The 17536-nt window shown below is 40.1% G+C and overlaps 1 protein-coding gene across 1 annotated transcript; it reads right to left on the bottom strand.

Annotated features, from left to right (window-relative positions):
* Nucleotides 1-7125: 7125 nt before the first annotated feature.
* On the bottom strand, nt 7126-17333 carry spef1 (sperm flagellar 1). The gene is made up of 7 exons (XM_034185251.1): nt 17022-17333; nt 16787-16898; nt 13458-13605; nt 13271-13316; nt 7931-8012; nt 7729-7834; nt 7126-7318 (listed from the first exon to the last, which is right to left on the bottom strand). The coding sequence occupies exons 1-7, from the start codon at nt 17128-17130 to the stop codon at nt 7208-7210; spliced, it is 714 nt and encodes a 237-aa protein (XP_034041142.1). The 5' UTR covers nt 17131-17333; the 3' UTR covers nt 7126-7207.
* Nucleotides 17334-17536: the final 203 nt, after the last annotated feature.

Raw genomic sequence — 17536 nt, 5'->3', positions numbered from 1 at the left:
AGCTGACATTTTTCAAGAGTGGTAATAAATTAAGCATACTTGTACAATGAGTTGGAATGGCGTGAATCCAGAATATTTTTAGAACCTTAGACCTCAACAATTTTTAGAAGAGGAACTCTACCTGTTTATTTCCTGCTAATTATGTATTTTTTTTTATGTTAATTTACTTAATGTATTTATAAATTGTTTAGGTTCTTGTTATCATATACACACTCTGTTTTGCTTCTATTTTGTCATTTGATTTTTAAATGGACCACAATGGAAATGTTTACACTTTCTTGTCGTCCATGTATTTACAATTAATGTACTTGCATTGAACTTAAGATCAACATAAGACTTAAACGACTAAACCATTTGAACTACAAAATAACAAATCATCATACTAACAAAACTGTTTAACATGAACCACAATAATTAAAACTTCGAATTCCCATGGTTCATTGCAGTACAATGTCCATTGTTTACTTGTTACCTAATCTTTGTCCTATCATCTTTGTTTTTGCAGCATTCTTTACCCAAAATACATAAGCACACTACATGGCAAATGTCTGCTCTACCCAGTTTTTGCGTGATCAAAGCTAAACGCACACAGAGGGCACTTGGATGTTACAGATCGTGGTTCATGTTTGTTTAAGTGTTGTTAGTGTCATTGATTTGTTTTTTGTAGTTCAGTTGGTTTAGTTAAGTCATGATGAAGATGTAACCTTACATTGAAACGTCAGCCCTTGTTTTTCTTATGCACCTTTAAATAATTGTAATTTGTTGCACAGACATCTGTGTTGCGCAGGTGTTCCGTTCCTCTTCAAGTTTCATCCTGACCTGGTTGCACCATATTGCGACTGGCAGAAGCATGGGTGAACCTTTCTTTTTTTGCATGAACAATTTCATGTTATATGTCTTGGACGTCAATAGTTAAGAAATATAAATGGCACTATACTGTATGGTAAATCTGTCTGGAGTACGCAGTTCTCAAAAAACAGGAAAGATACCAAGGCACTCATGACGACTCCGAAGGAGTTGCGTGTAAATGAAGTACAAGACCTTTTCAGCGGTTTGGAAATGTTCACGAATCTATCCCATGACTTGTCTGAAGAAATCTGGCTGTAAGATTGATAATTTGTATTAAAATAATTTGTCCAGTTACTTCAGGGCTGCAAATTAAAAATAAATAAATCAGTGTCTAAATACATATGGGTCTGACTGCATAGGCTTTCTGAATGCCAGTGTTCCCAAGTGTTAGCTTTTCATGTCAGGATTTGTTATAGATTGGATTATAAATCTTGCGAACAATTAGTTCTTCCTTTCTTGAACTGAGGCGGGTTTTGTGGGGTCTCACTCGTTGAACGGATGGTCTTGTTTGGGGTGGAGGTGTGCACTGTGCACCACTCCTTTACAGGAAATGAGCTGAAGGTCAGCCCTGCTACTTCCTAGATGATCAACACTCACTCATCTTTCCTTCCTTTTGTTGCCAAGTTTCCATTTGCTTGATCCTGGATGTGTCCCTCCCCCACAAAGCAGGGCATGGCTGCTGCTGCCGGACATGCAGAACATGTGGAAGTTGAAAACTCTGAAGCTTGCAAAACCACCCCTCCAAACCTCACCTCGGCGAGATGCTGACCATGATTCATCATCAGCACTCGCCTGCTTCATCAGCAGCTGCTCTGTTACACACATTCCAACACTGTGTTAGTGCAGTAAACACTCGCACAAAGATCATTAGCTCAACTATTTCTCATTTCTTTACTGTCTTCTCTGTGAATCGCAAACAGGAATGCTACAGCTTCATTTATATCTCTTGACTCCTCATACTCATCCTTCTGATTTTGTCATGCAGCATCTGTTATCAAGGTAAAATAAGTTGCACCGCTGCCAGAGGACCTTGGTTGATTGTTAGCAATATATCTTAAGAATGCCTAATCTGATTTTGCCCAAATGTGGTTACGTTGTGCGCGTGAATGGGAAGAAATGTTTTTATTTTTGTTATGATCGGACAACAGTGCAGGTCAGAGGTCAAGGTCAAATTTCCCTATTTAAAAGCCCATATAACCTTTTTTTCTGCATGGATACTTTGAAATGTGGCTGTGGCTTCTCAATACTGTTTGCTTTTACTGTAGTTACATATGCTGAATTTTTTTTCCCCTCATTTTTTAATTTACTGAAACACAGAAAACAAATTCTTCTTTCTAGACAGCAGTGTACAAGAGGTGATTGTCCTGAACAGAACACCTCGCTGGAGCATTCCACACTGCTTCTGCTTAACTTTCTCCTGCAGTTGTTGCAAAAGGAACTGGGAAGCATAATATGTCTCGATGGTTTGTCCCTTCTGGAGATAGTCCACCGTTACGATGCTCTCAACATCCCAGAAGACAGAGACCATGATGTTTTCAGCAGATAAGACAACTTTGACTTCGACAGGGGAAAACTCACAATTCTATTGCTTCAACTGTTGTTTGGTCTCTGATTCACATGAAGCTATCTATATCTGCCTCAAAAAGCTGAAGATTTTCCCCAGACATCCGGAATCTTGTGTGTTTCTGACCTGTCGTGAGAACCCTTGGAACCCAGTGTGCTGACAGTTTCATCATTCCCGGTTTTTCCATCAGAAATGAATGAACTCTCTTCTGGGAAATGCCTACAGTACTGGCTATGTAACATTCACACATCTGTCACCAAGGACCTTATCAGTGAAGGTGGCAGTTCTGGGTCTTCCTGATCTTGTTCCATCTTCAACCCTTGTTCTGCACTTCTTCAATTCAGGTGACGAGCACTTAACTGTAACATAAGACAGGCCATCGTCCTCTATTATATAACGGCTGAGTGGATCCTTGTCATTTGATTGGTGCTTTGTATGTCACATGACATGGATTAATTCATCCCATTTGTGTTGCATTACATTTAGAGTGCAGCTTGGTTCCATACGTGTTGTACCATTGCACTCTGCATGCGCACACCCAACACGTGCACACACTCACACACAAAACAAATCCACTGTGCTGTCTGGAGGCTGTTAGCAGGAAGAAAAAAACGACTCATTTCTGACGTTTTTTTTTTTTTTGCTGCACTAAGGACGTACACGGTCTTTTTTTGGTAGTACATGCACGCACAAGCACCGACCAGGTTGCGTGTGTGTCCGCGGGGGACAATAACTCTCTCAAGACATAATTTTCTTCCTCCTGTTAGGAGGAAGAAAAAGACAAGCTGGACTCATTTCTAATGTGATTTTTTTTTTTTTTCCCACTGCACTGAGGACGTATAGTCGACCGAGCCGGTTGCATGTGTGTGCGCGTGCGAGTGGGGGACAACGACACGATGATTTGATTGAGCTAACTGACGCTGCTTGTAACATACACACAAAATCCACTCCGCTGTAAGCCGTCTGGATGCATGAAGACCTGTTGACATGAAACGCTGATGTGATTTTTGGCTGGACTGAGGAACTACACACAGTGTTTTTTTTTTTGTTTTTTTTTTTAAATGGAAGTCCGAAGTCAGTGCACAGCATCACTGGACTACATGTTACAGTGTAAGAACAAAATGTAAGTCCCTTTTCTATTGTTCATAAATTAATAAACTATCAAATGACAATGATCTATTATAGCTGTTATGTTCCAGCTTTCACCTCATGAAATATTCGAACCATTGAACTCATAAACATTCATTATTTGTATAATGTCACTACCATGTCCTCATATATCTCCTTCGCATTCTTTTTTTGTGAGATACTGAATCACACCACGCCCATCAGCTGTGTCCATTTTGCCAATCTGACACACCCCTACTCACTTTACTGAAATATTGTCTGCAAGATTGAATTCAGTGACTCAAAATTTCACATGCTGCCAACAGAAACAGTTTCTCACTATGCAAAAGATGAAGAACCACACCCCAAAATTTTCAAACATTTTAAATGGTGAAAATGTTTCAACAGCCGGAAATGGGTGTGGCATGTGCCACTATGGGCAGAACATTCCAACGAATCAAGCAAAGTATGACGGCTCAGAAGTTCCAAGCAAAACGTGTCGGCAGGTAAATGCACACGTTTTTAGATCAACAATATCAAACTGTATATAACATGTTATATCTGTGTGTTCCAAATTGAAGCTGTTGATATAAAAGTATGATGTAAGATCTGACACGGTTATTTTGCATTAGACTTGGTGATTCTGACTGAGTTGTGTGGGATGAAGATTAATAAGTACAACAAACCTGACGCACAGCAGGAGGTAAGCAGGTCGTCCAGCTCCTGTTGTTCTGCACTAACAAAAGGGGCCATAATCAAAGACAGCACAGGGACAGATAAAGACAGACAGACGCACAGGTCTCTGTCTTATCTAATGTCATTTAACCTTTTGTGAATTGCCCCACTAACCCCGCTGTCCTGACCCGATACATGGGAAAGTTTTTTTTTTTTCTGTGAAGCATAAACTTAATTTTTCCATCCACATTTGAGATTTTGCAGAATGCATGCTGCACCAAATTCGGTCATCTTGTCACCTTCATTGATACATTCATTCAGGAAAATTAATGACTTCCTATTTTTTGCTGATTACCACACTTAAAGAAAGGAACAAGCAATTTATAGAAAATGTAATTTTAGATGTGTGTAACAGCAAGCAAAATCTTCATGAGTCCAGCTGTTTATTTTAGGATAGTCATCTGAGCACTTGTTGATCAGATGTCAAAGGTTTTGGCAAGGCACGGAAGTGAAAGAATAGAAAAACAAACATGCAAAACCTAAACTCCTCACAACAGAAGTTACTAGATTGCGTAATAAATCCTTTACAACAGAAAGTCATTCATCTGATCTTCAGATATGTAAACACACTCATTAAACACAGTCAGGCGGGATATCTGTGACAATGCAAAGATATATTTTACGATGGGGACAAATGTTGCTATGCCTTTAAATAACAATTACCACCAGATCGAGGTTTAATGAAAGAAACTGACCAGCAAGCTCATTTCAAGTTACATGTAACTTTAAACCCACATGCTGCGTTTTCTGGGGTATAAGTGTCACAGAAGTATAAGTCACAAATGTTAAATAATGCCTCTTGAAGAGGAAAAAACCCATATATATATATATATATATATGGCTCACAATATGCTAAACCATTATATTACACCTGAGGTATTTCATGAATGTGTTTATGGATTTTTGAATAGAAATGTTTGTTATTGTTAACACTAATGTAACTAATGTATATATAGTATGCATAATTTGAGTGTATTTCGTTGCTCATAAAATAAAGAAAAATTGAAAAGAAGTTTGGAAAATCCACTTTTTTCCATCACATATTATAACATGATTGGACCTCACTTTTTCAACCAGGTCATATTTTTTTCAAACCAACCTCAAGGCATTGTGCGTTCGTCAATAGAAAACCCATGAAATGAAAAATTAAAAGTAAATAAAAGGCCCTTGAGTCAATTTTAAGTACAAAAAAAAAAAAAATTAAAAATGACCCTTGCGGATGTTAAGCCATCTGTCAAAACCAAGTGGGAGATATAGATGGTTAAAAGTCGCATAAACTACAGCTAACCTTTACACTTAGATGGGCATTCTACTTTGAAATATGTATTCTCTGATATACATCATCAATTTGTATAAAAGATACGCGTTTTAAGAAATTATAACAAGTTGAAAACAACCTGAGAATTGTCCGTCAAAAATAACATCCGCAAGGGTCCATACTCTTTATTAATTTCACTTTTCCATAATGGAAAAGTGAAGTTTTTAAAGTTAATAGTTAATGAGTTATCTTGAGCTTTGTGGTTTATGAAAGAAATATATGTGTACTACAATTTCAAACTAGTTTGCAATAAAAACATGTAACTTGAAAAATTGACCTTTGTGTTACACTTTCATAACAGTTTAGCATATTGTGAGCCATATAAGCCACGCTGGAGTATAAATCGCACCTTTTTCTGAATTAGAAGCTCTTTAATTTGGGCTTTTTGTTCCTTGTTCTATTGTACTTTTTTATTATTGCCATTTATTGTTTTATTAGTAAAGTTTATTTTACTTAGTGTTTTGATTCCTGGGAAAGTCATATATAAATAGTTATTATAATTACTATTATTAATAACAAACATGATTTTTCCGGATATAAGTTGCGCCAGAGTTGCAGGTCCTCTCAAGCTAGTGCGCCTTATACTCCAAAAATAGGGTATATGTTGAGAAAGACAAAGAGAGAGATGGAAGAAGCATCTGCTTCTACTACATTGATATGCAATCTGTTCTGCAGGTTTGCATGAAGGTATAACTGTGTTATTTCAGTTTTAACCACTGCAAAAGTTTTTATAAAAATAATGGTTTGTTGCTTTGATTTCTGTGCAGAAGTAGTCTGTTTCTCTCACTGACAACCACACCTCCTCCTAATCTATCATCAGTTCAGTATCCAAAAGGCAGAGGAGGCAGACTTACCTGCAGAGGCAGTTCTGGTGCGTCCAAATTCATTTTTAAGCCACAAAGTGACAGCATTTATTGTTTTTGAGTTATGTGGACAAAATGTAAGGGATGGGCTTTATCCATCCATCTACTTATTTACCTACCCACTGGGTTTTACAACAAAATGCAGGTGTGGCAAATAGCCTATAGGACAATCATGGCTTCTGGGGATACGTGACTATATCAAATTCATCTCTATCTATGAGGTAAACATTGTGGTTCACTTTCTTTGTCTGTTTGTTTATTAGCAGGATAAATTAATCTGTTGTACACTGATTTTGGTAAATGGGAAAGTGGTTTGATTTTGGGAGTGGAAATTTTCACTATATTGTGATTTGGTGTTTGCACAAAGTCTACAATGAAGTCCCCACATAAGTGCAAAAAGGCTCGTTTGTGGGGAAAAAGTCAACGTCTCAGTCAACGTACAACTGCCATTCTTTGTTAGTTGGCAGAGGTTAAAAAAAGGCATTGGTAGTTGACAGATGTATCCATTCTGTGAGTCCCCTTCTTGTTGATAAAGTTATGGACCACAAACTAGCTACTCTGGTACTCACATTTAACTATAACTATAACGACCAAACCCCTCCATTTATTTCACATCAACACATTAATTACTGGTTAATTACAGATGTGTAGTCACCTCAGTACTTTATATTGCAGCATTTTATAAAATAGGAGTTTATTGCATTTGTCATCAGAGCCACTCTGATCAATAGTAAAACTCTTTGTGGGCTAGTGCGTGATGTGTTTTGATCACTACATGGTGCCTTTTGCTTTGTACATGTCCAGATGCCGTGTCAGGTCTTCGATGCGCATGTCCTTCAGGTGTAAAAGGCGCTCTAACCTATTCACTTTCGTCTGCAGGATCTGCATACACATACACACACAAAAGGGTTTGGTGAAATTATTGTACATCTGCACAAACTGTAACAACCTCATTGATGACATTTCCTACATCTTCTTAAAAAGACATTTCACACATTTGTGCCATCCTGTTATTTTAACATGAAGATGTGGCCAGAGATGAGTACTGTAGGAAAAAAATCTGTTATAACCGCTGAGTCTTTTATGACTCACTAACCGCTGCTGACACAGTGTATGACACACACACACATCACCCTCTCACCCTCTCGTTCTCTCAAACATCTGTAACTTTATGGGCAGCATCTGCATAATTTTTCCCTTACCGGGCTTGAAAATTAAAAGTGATTTTGCTTGCAGATGTTCTCCAAGCCACTAGAAAGGTTTCCCCTCACGACTGGACTTTGTGTACATACCTCCACAGTCTCCTGCAAAGCCACCACTGCCTGCTCTTTTTCCTGCAGGGCGAGTTGGAAAGAAGGGTCCATCTCTGTGTAGAACTGCTCCATCTGATGCTGTTTGCTGTACAGTAGAATAAAAAAAATAAATAAGCTGCACTAATATTAACACAGCTACTGACTGACTCATTGACTTTGAAAGCAATTTTTTTCACCACACCTTTTTTTCAGTTTGTTTTTTTCATCTTTTTTCAGATCTCTCACTTCCTGGGGCGGATGATTTGCTTTGATGTGATGAGTTTCTGAAGATTAAATAAAGCTGTTAATTACACACACCTACAGTCAATTTAATTCAGCTTATTTTATATAGCGCCAAATCACAACAATGCTGCCTCAAGGCGCTTCACACAATTAAGGTGTACCAACTCCCCCGAGCAAGTACACAGATGACAGTGGTAAGGAAAAACTCCCTTTGATAATAATGAGGAAGAAATGTCAAGCACACCAGACTCAGAGGGGTGACCCACTGCTTAGGCCATTCAACAGTTACAAGGTTTCTACAAAGTTTTAACATTTTTTTTTTAAACCAAAGAAACAGAAACAAAAAAATAGAAGAGTACTAAAAACAGAGTCTGTTGTGGCGATAAAAGGCAATCCATCTTGGTACTTAGTCACTGCCTCCAGGACTTGAATACAGTAGGAAGGGTGTCCTAAGGTCAATCCTGTGCCTTGGGGTGCAGGGCCAGCATCCACTGAAGATCTCATCAATGCCTCAGACAGAGAGAAAAAGAGCAGAATCAGTTGGCCGGAAATACCTGCACTTAATGCATTTATTTACCAGTAATAAATCAACAGGGGAGCAAAGAGATTACTAAGGTAGCTAGCCCTGTGCTTCACTAACAGACCCAGAATTTAGATGTAGTGAGGCTGGTATACTAGCCATACAAGAGGAAGAATTGGGCAGTGCAGTTTCATTTGAGGGCAGGTGCTAAAGGGGTAAAATATATGCATATTTTAATTTAATGATGCAAAATGAATTTAATGAATATTTTAATTACGCATAATTTCTCTACTTCCGGGAATAGGAACATGGCACTTTCTCAGAGTGTTTGGGTAAATTACACACAAACAAAGTGAAAATGCAGAGAGACGATGCGGTGGAAAGAGGACATGTGTTGCGGGGTGTTTATGGCTCAGAGCTCAAACATGTCGAGGCGGTTTTACACGCGAGAGACTGCAGCTACTCTGGTTACCTGTGTAGGCTAACACTTACTGACATGGCCTCGCACATTTGCCTCATCTTCCCTTGTTCACTGGGAACTGAAAAAAAAGCCACTTTTCAAAACTGTTTCGGTGATTGCAGCCGAAAACAAAACAGTACACCATTTTCCCGTGTGAAGTTATGGCGTGGCTGTTCCCATAAGTGGTCCCGCAATATCACGCAGGGTTCAAACAAGACTGTTCTGCCCTATTGATGCATCTCTAGTCTGGATTTGAATGTCTCTATGGAATCTGACTGTTTTATCTCTGCAGAGAGATTGTTCCACAAAACAGACACATGATAAGAGAAGGCCCTGTGGCCTACCGACTTTTTGTTAACCTTAGGGCCCTGTCCCACTGGCGTTTAGGAGGATTTAGGTGGGCGGAAATGACAAATGTCCCGGGGTGGATCAGCGAATACATGAGGAAGAAAAGCGGATATAACAGGGAACAGAAGCGAAGGCGACCGCGGAGGCGCCCCCATGAGGGGCACAGCGGCAGTGATGCACTCGCTTCATCCGTGCCCACTCTGTCTGCATGCGCGACATACCATTAGCGACCGTGATGTGGCCGTGCTGGGCATGCATCATATCTGTTTTGCATGCTGTCCCGGTCCGCCACCAAGCCGCACCAAGCCGTCGGTTGCGGATATCAGCGGATGACAGGGGATATGCGGTGTGTTGGTTGTGTATGTCTTGCGTATGTCTTCAGTATGTGTTCAGGCAGTAATGCGGATCTCATCTGCAGCAGGATTTTTGAGCCGCTCAAAAATCCTGGCTGCGGACATGCGTGCCTCTGCAGATGATCACGGACGTGTTCGGATGACGGCCGACTCATACAGGAATGTTACACGGTTATTGCGGTTGTTTGGCGGATGTGGGCCACTTTTGTGCGCATTCCATCCGCAAATCCTCCTAAACGCCAGTGGGACAGGGCCCTTAGGGACACAAAGCAGTCTTGTGCCCTGAGAATGTGCCTTTTCAATGTTAAATTTAAATGGCCACAAAATTTGTAATCCAGATTAGATCTGGATCAACCTTTGTCAGATAATAAAGGATACCATTGTATATAAAGGCCTCAAATATGAAAGACATTTGATCTTGATTGACAGAGTTATGAATTTTTGAAAATTCTTTGGCCTATGACCTTGAAAATTGAATCACTACTTGCCTATCAGGATATGAATCCTCTGTAAAAATTTCATAACGATATATGAAAAACTGTGGGCTTCAGGCTGTTCAAAAACAAGCAAACAAACAGGCAAAAACATAAACTCTGCCCAACTTCATTGGCGGAGATAATAAAAAATCACATATACATAAGTATTTGCAGCAATTACAGCCTCAAGCCTTTTTGAATATGATGCCACAAGCTTGGTGCACCTATCTTTGAGCAGTTTTACCCATTCCTCTTTGCAGAACCTCTCAAACTCCATCAGGTTGGATGGGGAGCATCAGTGCACAGCCATTTTCAGATCTCTCCAGAGATGTTCAATCAGATTCAGGTCTGGGCTCTGGCTGGGCCACTCAAGGACATTCACAAAGCTGTCCTGGAGCCACTCCTTTGATATCTTGGCTGTGTGCTTAGGGTCATTGTCCTGCTGAAAGATGAACCCAGTCACCCCGTCACCCCAGTCTGAGGTCAAAAGCGCTCTGGAGCATGTTTTCATCCAGGATGTCTCTGTACATTGCTGCATTCATCTTTCCCTCAATCCTGACTAGTCTCCCAGTTCCTGCTGCTGAAAATCATCCCCACAGCATGATGCTGCCACCACCATGCTTCACTGTAGGGATGGTACCTGGTTTCCTCCAAACATGACACCTGGCATTCACGCCAAAGAGTTCAATCTTTGTCTCATCAAACCAGAAAATTTTGTTTCTCATGGTTTGAGAGTCCTTCAGGTGCCTTTTGGCAAACTCCAGGCAAGATGCCATGTGCCTTTTACTAAGGAGTGGCTTTCACCTGGCCACTCTACCATACAGGCCTGATTGGTGGATTGCTGCAGAGATGTTGTCCTTCTGGAAAGTTCTCCTCTCTCCACAGAGGAATGCTGGAGCTGTGACAGAGTGACCATCTGGTTCTTGGTCACCTCCTTAAGGCCCTTCTCCCCCAATCGCTCAGTTTAGATGAGCGGCCAGCTCTGGGAAGAGTATTGGTGGATCTGAATTTCTTCCATTTACAGATGATGGAGGCCACTGTGCTCATTGGGACCTTCAAAGCAGCAATGTTTCTGTATCCTTCCCCAGATTTGTGCCTCAAGACAATCCTGTCTCAGAGGTCTACAGACAATTCTTTTGACTTCATGATTGGTTTGTGCTCTGACATGCACTGTCAACTGTGAAACCTCATATGTAGACAGGTGTGTGCCTTTCCAAATCATATCTAATCAACTGAATTTACCCCAGGTGGACTCCAATTGAGCTGTAGAAACATCTCAAGGATGATCAGTGGAAACAGGATGCACCTGAGCTCAATTTTGAACTTCATGTAAAAAGCTGTTATGCACGTGATTTTTTTTTTTTACTAAATTTGCAAAAATCTCATCACATTTTTCACATTGTCATTATGGGATATTGTGTGTAGAGGTTTGAGGAAAAAAATGTATTTCATCCATAACAAAATGGTGTGAATACTTTCTGGATACATCGTAATATTTGTAAAATAAAGAAAACATTTGTTAATGTGAACAATGCATCTGCTTTCTGTTCAGGAGATTCACAAAATGTGTGGAATAAAACAATGCCGTAATGCTTGAAACCGATGACTTTTGAGGACGTTAAGCAACATAACTGGGGAAAACAGAAGGGGGAAAAAAACAGTAACTGAAAATCAGCATAATGGCTCTAAGGTTACGGTTTGATTGTGCACCACAATTATTCCATTCTTTGGGGAGAGCCCTGTATAAGCTGATTATCTTAATAGCAACAGACCACCTGAAGGAAACTGTATCTTTAATGGTAAAAAGGGGTCACATATGTTACTTATTTATTACTTACTTATTTTTTTATACACATTTGATACTTAACAGCTTGTATTATTTATTCACGCATTATAAGCTTCATAACAGTGAATGCGCCTAAGTCGTCTGTACAGTACTCCATAGTGATTGTCGTAACATGGACTAGCATCCTGCATGAAATCATCAGCATGAAGGCGGAGGGGGAGTGTGGCATAAACAAAGAGGCAGTAGGAGACAGAGGGTTAAGATTAGCAAGGAGAAAGCCAGGAATCTGGAAGCCTTGAAGTCTAGCAGAGCTGTGTGCTGGCCATCTGGTGATGTGAGGAGCTGATATGAGCAGAACAGGGAAGAAGAAAGAGTGGAGGGAGGAGGTGCTGGCTGGAGGTCAGACAGAGAGGGACAGATGAGGTGTGGGAAACGGGAAAGAGCCCCGTCACTGATTCACTCCCTGAAGGTGGTGGCGTCCTCTAATCAGTCCTGCCTGATAAGAATTAAATGTAGGTATGTTCTCTGTTGTGTGTGGTCACTGATTAACTGAGTGGGGCACAAATCCTGACGTATGAGACCAGACAGAGACAGACAAGAAAATCTGATTTTGCAGTCAGCGCCAAAACCACCTCAGTACCTCTTGGATTTACTGATTTGGTGTTTGTCAGACGACGAGTCGACAGGAACACGTGGTGGTGCCGCATATCACCGCATCAACATCTGCCACACTATGGAAACACTCAGGATCATCATATAGCAGATGGTCACCACCTCTTTGAGTCTGGTCTACCTGAGGCTTCTTCCTACAATCAAAAAACACCTGAGGGAGTTTTCTATTCCACTGTTGCCAATGTGCTCACTCAGAGGGTGGGTATGTTTAGACTTTACCTTTGTGAAGTGTATTGGGGTGACATAGGTTGTGATTTGACACTATATGAATAAATTGAACCAAATTGATTATTTCTGCAAAAATCACACCACCATCTGCAAAATTATGTCAGCAATCAACATAGCAACAATAAAAGCAGTACCCTCGTCAGCAACAGTTAATCTGACCTGCTTCGAGGGCGGTTTTTCAGAGACCACTAACATGAAAGATATATCCTTCAAAAAAGTTAGGATCACTATTGTAAAGTCAGCCCCTCATTTTCATGATTGCGCTCAATTTCTTTATTTGGCTGCCTGAGTCACAGTTTTGTAATTTCCTAATGTGTCAGCAGCTTCCTGTGCCATGATATCAGGCAAATCAGTCAGATGATTGTTTGTAAATTTTGGAGATTTTTATTTTATGGGTGAAGCAATTACAAAATGTGCAGAGAGTTATGAAAAGCAGTATCAGAAGTGTTACTCTACCTATGTGTAACTTCTCCAGGTTACAGGCATCATAGTAGTCCAAATCCTGAGTTCAAAAGAGTCAGCAGCTGTCATTCACATTACTCACAAACACTCAGGAAAGCTTTCTGATACCAGAAGACTTCAGTATAATATTCTGTAATTACCAGTGATGGCTCATTGTATAAGCATGCGCAATCATACACACCGGTAAGTACTGTGTAGTGTGCTCCAGTCTCTGGTCTAACTTCTCCCTGAGTGCGTTCAGCACAGGCTCGATGACTCCTGCAGTGCTCAGTGTGATCTTCTTCACTTTCTCCTCGGGCACATTAAAATTCAGCTTAGAAAACACCTTCCTAATCATAGAAAAAACCTTTTACATTGGCTGTGCTAGTTACAATAACAACAACTTTTTAAATGTGATTTAACATAATATGATGACAAAGACCAAAATTGTCCAGTAAATACCTTGTGAAACCATAAATTTGTAGCTTGGTGTCATCATATTTTTTGGTTGGCTATTGTATGCACATTTCAAAAATGTATACTTTTGCAATTCTCCACAAAATTCCAATGGAAAATTGTCCCAAAACCTAGTGAACCTGAGTATGTATTGGAGTTTACGTCAATCGTTGAGAAATAGAAACAGTATGGTGCTGTATGATAAATCTGTCTGGAATAAACTGAGTGACCGTGGAAGAAGGAAGCAAGTGAGGGAAGCCACCAAGACACAAATGACAACTCTGAAGAAATTATAGGCTTCTGTGGCTGTGGCAATCCAGTGTCATGGCGGTATTACAAAAAGTGCACAATGTAAGGTTTGTGGCTGGGGCACTAAAATGGGGTGCTTTTTGTGACGGGGGCACAAATGCATTTCGTGACAGGGGCACGAAATGTGGGGTGACAAGGGGGTTTTGGGGGATTATGGTAAGGGTTAGGGGGGCATAGACACTTATGCTATGGTTATAGTTAGAGTTAGGATCATAAATAGCAAAATAAAAAAACCGTGTCACGAAAACGGGACGGTTTTCGTGCCGGGGGTGAAAAAAATAACGTGAGACTGGGCTGGGCTGTGACTAGAGAAAGCGACTATAGCGCAGCCTTTATGAGTTGCACTGCCAGTTTGCTTTAGGGCGGAGTGGCACAGAGAGATATTTTCTTGAAATGAACGTGAAATTTCAACTAATTTGCCAGAGAGCACATGCGAGACTTGAGCATAGAATTGAGCAGTTTTCTTGTATGAAAATCCTTCTTTCTCTCTGCTTCATCCAGATGAAGCAGCGACACGTAACAAATGCATATATTAACATATGTACCAATACACATCATATCAGCCTAATCTGTCATTCTGCTTAATTCCCAGAGAGGCAGGAGAAACGGAACAAAGGGCAAAAGTCAGGATGGGTTTTTAGATGGTCTAAAATCAGTTTTTGCCAAGACGCAGGCAAAAAATATGTCTGAAACCTGTTTAAGCCAGTTTTCTTGGTGAAAACCTATGAATTCCTGGTATAAACCTAAATTTAAATGTCATATACTCACTGTGTCCTCCTTATTTTATGTACTATACATCAAATACCTGTTGTTTGAAAATGGCAGACTGGTTTAGAGGAAATTTTTAATGTGCCAAAAACTTAGATAATATGGCAAAAATATTAGGTTAATGGCAAAGTATGCAGAATTTGCACTATGGGGAAAGGCAACTTGGTACAATATTAATAACATGCAAATTGATTGACAACACATTTTACAATGTTTTATGAAACCTTTTTGTAGCAGTAATGCACTCACATCATAATAGTTAACATTATCTGATACTACCAGCATGATTTCTGAGGAATCACCAATTGAAAATTGCAATTCTAAGTGATAACATAACAGCACTATATACTCAAATTGTATGACTGAAGCTGTGTCTACTCTGCATAACCAAGTGAAACTGATTTTTGTTGTCGAATTAGCCCAAGTTCACACCTAAATCAAAGGATCACACCCCATTTGAAGTAGGTGTCAGCAACAAAACCAAAAACCAGTTTTATTTTTCCACATTTCTTGAAGTAGGCTTCCAAGACAATGAAATCAAGATAACTTTCTGCTACCTCTTTTGAAGTAGGTGTGTCAGATACATACTGGAAAGTATAGAGATCCCATATATACCTTACATAAGGGTCCAACTATACTGTTGTACATTACCGTGCATGTCACAGAATTTTGTTATGATATTTAAGTATTTTATGTAATTATTTTACTTTTAAACTGATTTTAAGTATATGTTTTCATATTTTAGATATATTTTGTGGTTTCACTGGCAAAAACGGTATAAATGTGTTTTTGCCAGATGTGAACATTTTTTTTTAAAACCATGATGCATCTAAAACATCCCCACCATGGCAGGAGTAAAATATGGAGGTCTCTTTCAGGTCGTGGCCAAGTGGTTAGTGCACTTCAATCAACCAATCAATCAACTTTTTTCTTATATAGCACCAAATCACAACAAACAGTTGCCCCAAGGCGCTCCACTTGATTTCAATGCGGAAGATTCCTGGTTCAAACCCCACCCTTGCCACATTTCTCCATGTAATATGGAGTTGCGTCAGGAAGGGCATCCGGTGTAAAACTTGTGCCAAACCAACATATAGATCCATCTTGGATCTGCTGTGGCAACCCCGAGTGAAACCAAGGGAGCAGCCGAAGGAACTTACTTTTACTTTCGGATTACCACTATGTATGCTCTTCATTAAACACTGTCAAACTAAAGACTGTCGCAGCCCATTTTTATACCTATCCATTTTACTTTAACATTTGTGTGTGTGAACATCCTTTTCAGGAACATCCAACAATGTTCCCGAAAAGGACCACCCAGAAAGCATCCCACCTGTGAGAACTCTCTGCCTTGTGTGTGTCTGCTGAGTCTGAGATGAGCTGTTATGGAAGACTGGGAGCAGCTACACATGTACACCAGAGATGGAGATCTCCCCCACCCAAAAGCACTTCACAGGTAAGAGCTCTGTTCCCCTTGTGTCTCTGCCAAGCAACTGCAGAAGTCATGTCTCATGCTTTTTTCGTGCTGCCATCATGAAATGAGTCACATTTTTGTTTTGTTTTTTTTGTTTTGTTTTTTTAATTGGACTATTTCTAACCTTACCCCTTCCCCTTCTCCTAAGCCTAACCATAACCATAGCTCCCACAGAGTTATGGTAAGGGTTAGGCCACCCCACATTTTGTGATACCATCACGAGATTCATTTGTGCTCCCATCACAAAAAGCTCTACATTTTCCTGACGGTATCACTAACTAATAGATTAGTTTACTTTTTGTGATGCTATCACGAAATGGCGTGAGATTGGGTTGTCCCAGAATGTACCAGCCATCAACCCACACTATTGGGACACTATTCCTATTTTATTGCATGCTGTTTGCTACCTTTGATGCTCTGTGCTCTTGTTTATACCTCAAATTGTTACACACAGTGTAGACAGAACCCCCCCACATGGACTTTAACAAACTTTATGTGATGTTGTCCTGCTGTGTGTCTCTTGCCTGTTCAGAAGGTTCCAGTTACTGAGCTTCTGCTGTGTGGAGTTTGCAGGGATGTAGTTGTGCATGTCAACGAGCTTTGGGAAGAAATATTTGACAACTTCAGCAGCCATCACTACAGAGGAATCAGCCGAGAGGCACAGTCAGGGTGCATGGCAAAAATGACAGACAAACTAGCTGATTGTAGCTGGAATGTTATTCCACAGCCAGGATTAGCATCAGAGGCTAAACAAACTACCTCCGTCACTGAAGTCTCTAGTAATGTGTCTTTTTGGCCGGGAGAGAGGGATTTTGTCGATCCATGCGTACAAATCCTGCAGCTCCTCTTCACTCAGTTCTCGAGCCATTGTTTTAAAAGTGTTTGTGCAACACGCTGACTTACTGAGTTAGCCTGTTAGCTTCGCTGCACAACAGGTTGTTGACAGCGGTTGCTATGCAACCGGGCGGTACCGACACAACAGAGAAAAACATAATGCTGATGGTAATTAATCACTTTTATTATTACCAGTACCCTAAACCTAACGTATTAAAAAAGAAAATAAATAGCCATTTAATTTTCAGATGTTTGCCGACAGACAACGTCATCAAATGTGCAATATAAAATTACAATCGTCAACAACACTTTAGTACAACAGCACCTTTCTCCAATGCATTTTTATTTGATCGTCTTTTGCGGGTTTGATTGTTATTACTCAGGGTTTTTTTTTACGTTGATGATCACAATTTTACCTCAGTGTAACTGATTATGGATGA

This window comes from Thalassophryne amazonica, chromosome 13, assembly GCF_902500255.1.
Source record: "Thalassophryne amazonica chromosome 13, fThaAma1.1, whole genome shotgun sequence".
NCBI classification, from domain to species: domain Eukaryota; kingdom Metazoa; phylum Chordata; class Actinopteri; order Batrachoidiformes; family Batrachoididae; genus Thalassophryne; species Thalassophryne amazonica.
The sequence above is the reverse complement of the archived record's forward strand: the minus strand, read 5'-3'. Positions and strand labels throughout refer to the sequence as shown.

What these genes read in the sequence shown, in the direction of transcription:
- spef1 (XM_034185251.1), bottom strand. Translation starts at nt 17,130, where the DNA reads ATGGCTCGAGAACTGAGTGAAGAGGAGCTGCAGGATTTGTACGCATGG. An exon ending in AACTGGAACCTTCTGAACAG is followed by an intron (nt 13,606 to 16,786) that starts GCAAGAGACACA and finishes TTCTATGATTAG; the next exon opens with GAAGGTGTTTTCTAAGCTGA. An exon ending in CTTTGCAGGAGACTGTGGAG is followed by an intron (nt 7,319 to 7,728) that starts GTATGTACACAA and finishes ATGTGTATGCAG; the next exon opens with ATCCTGCAGACGAAAGTGAA.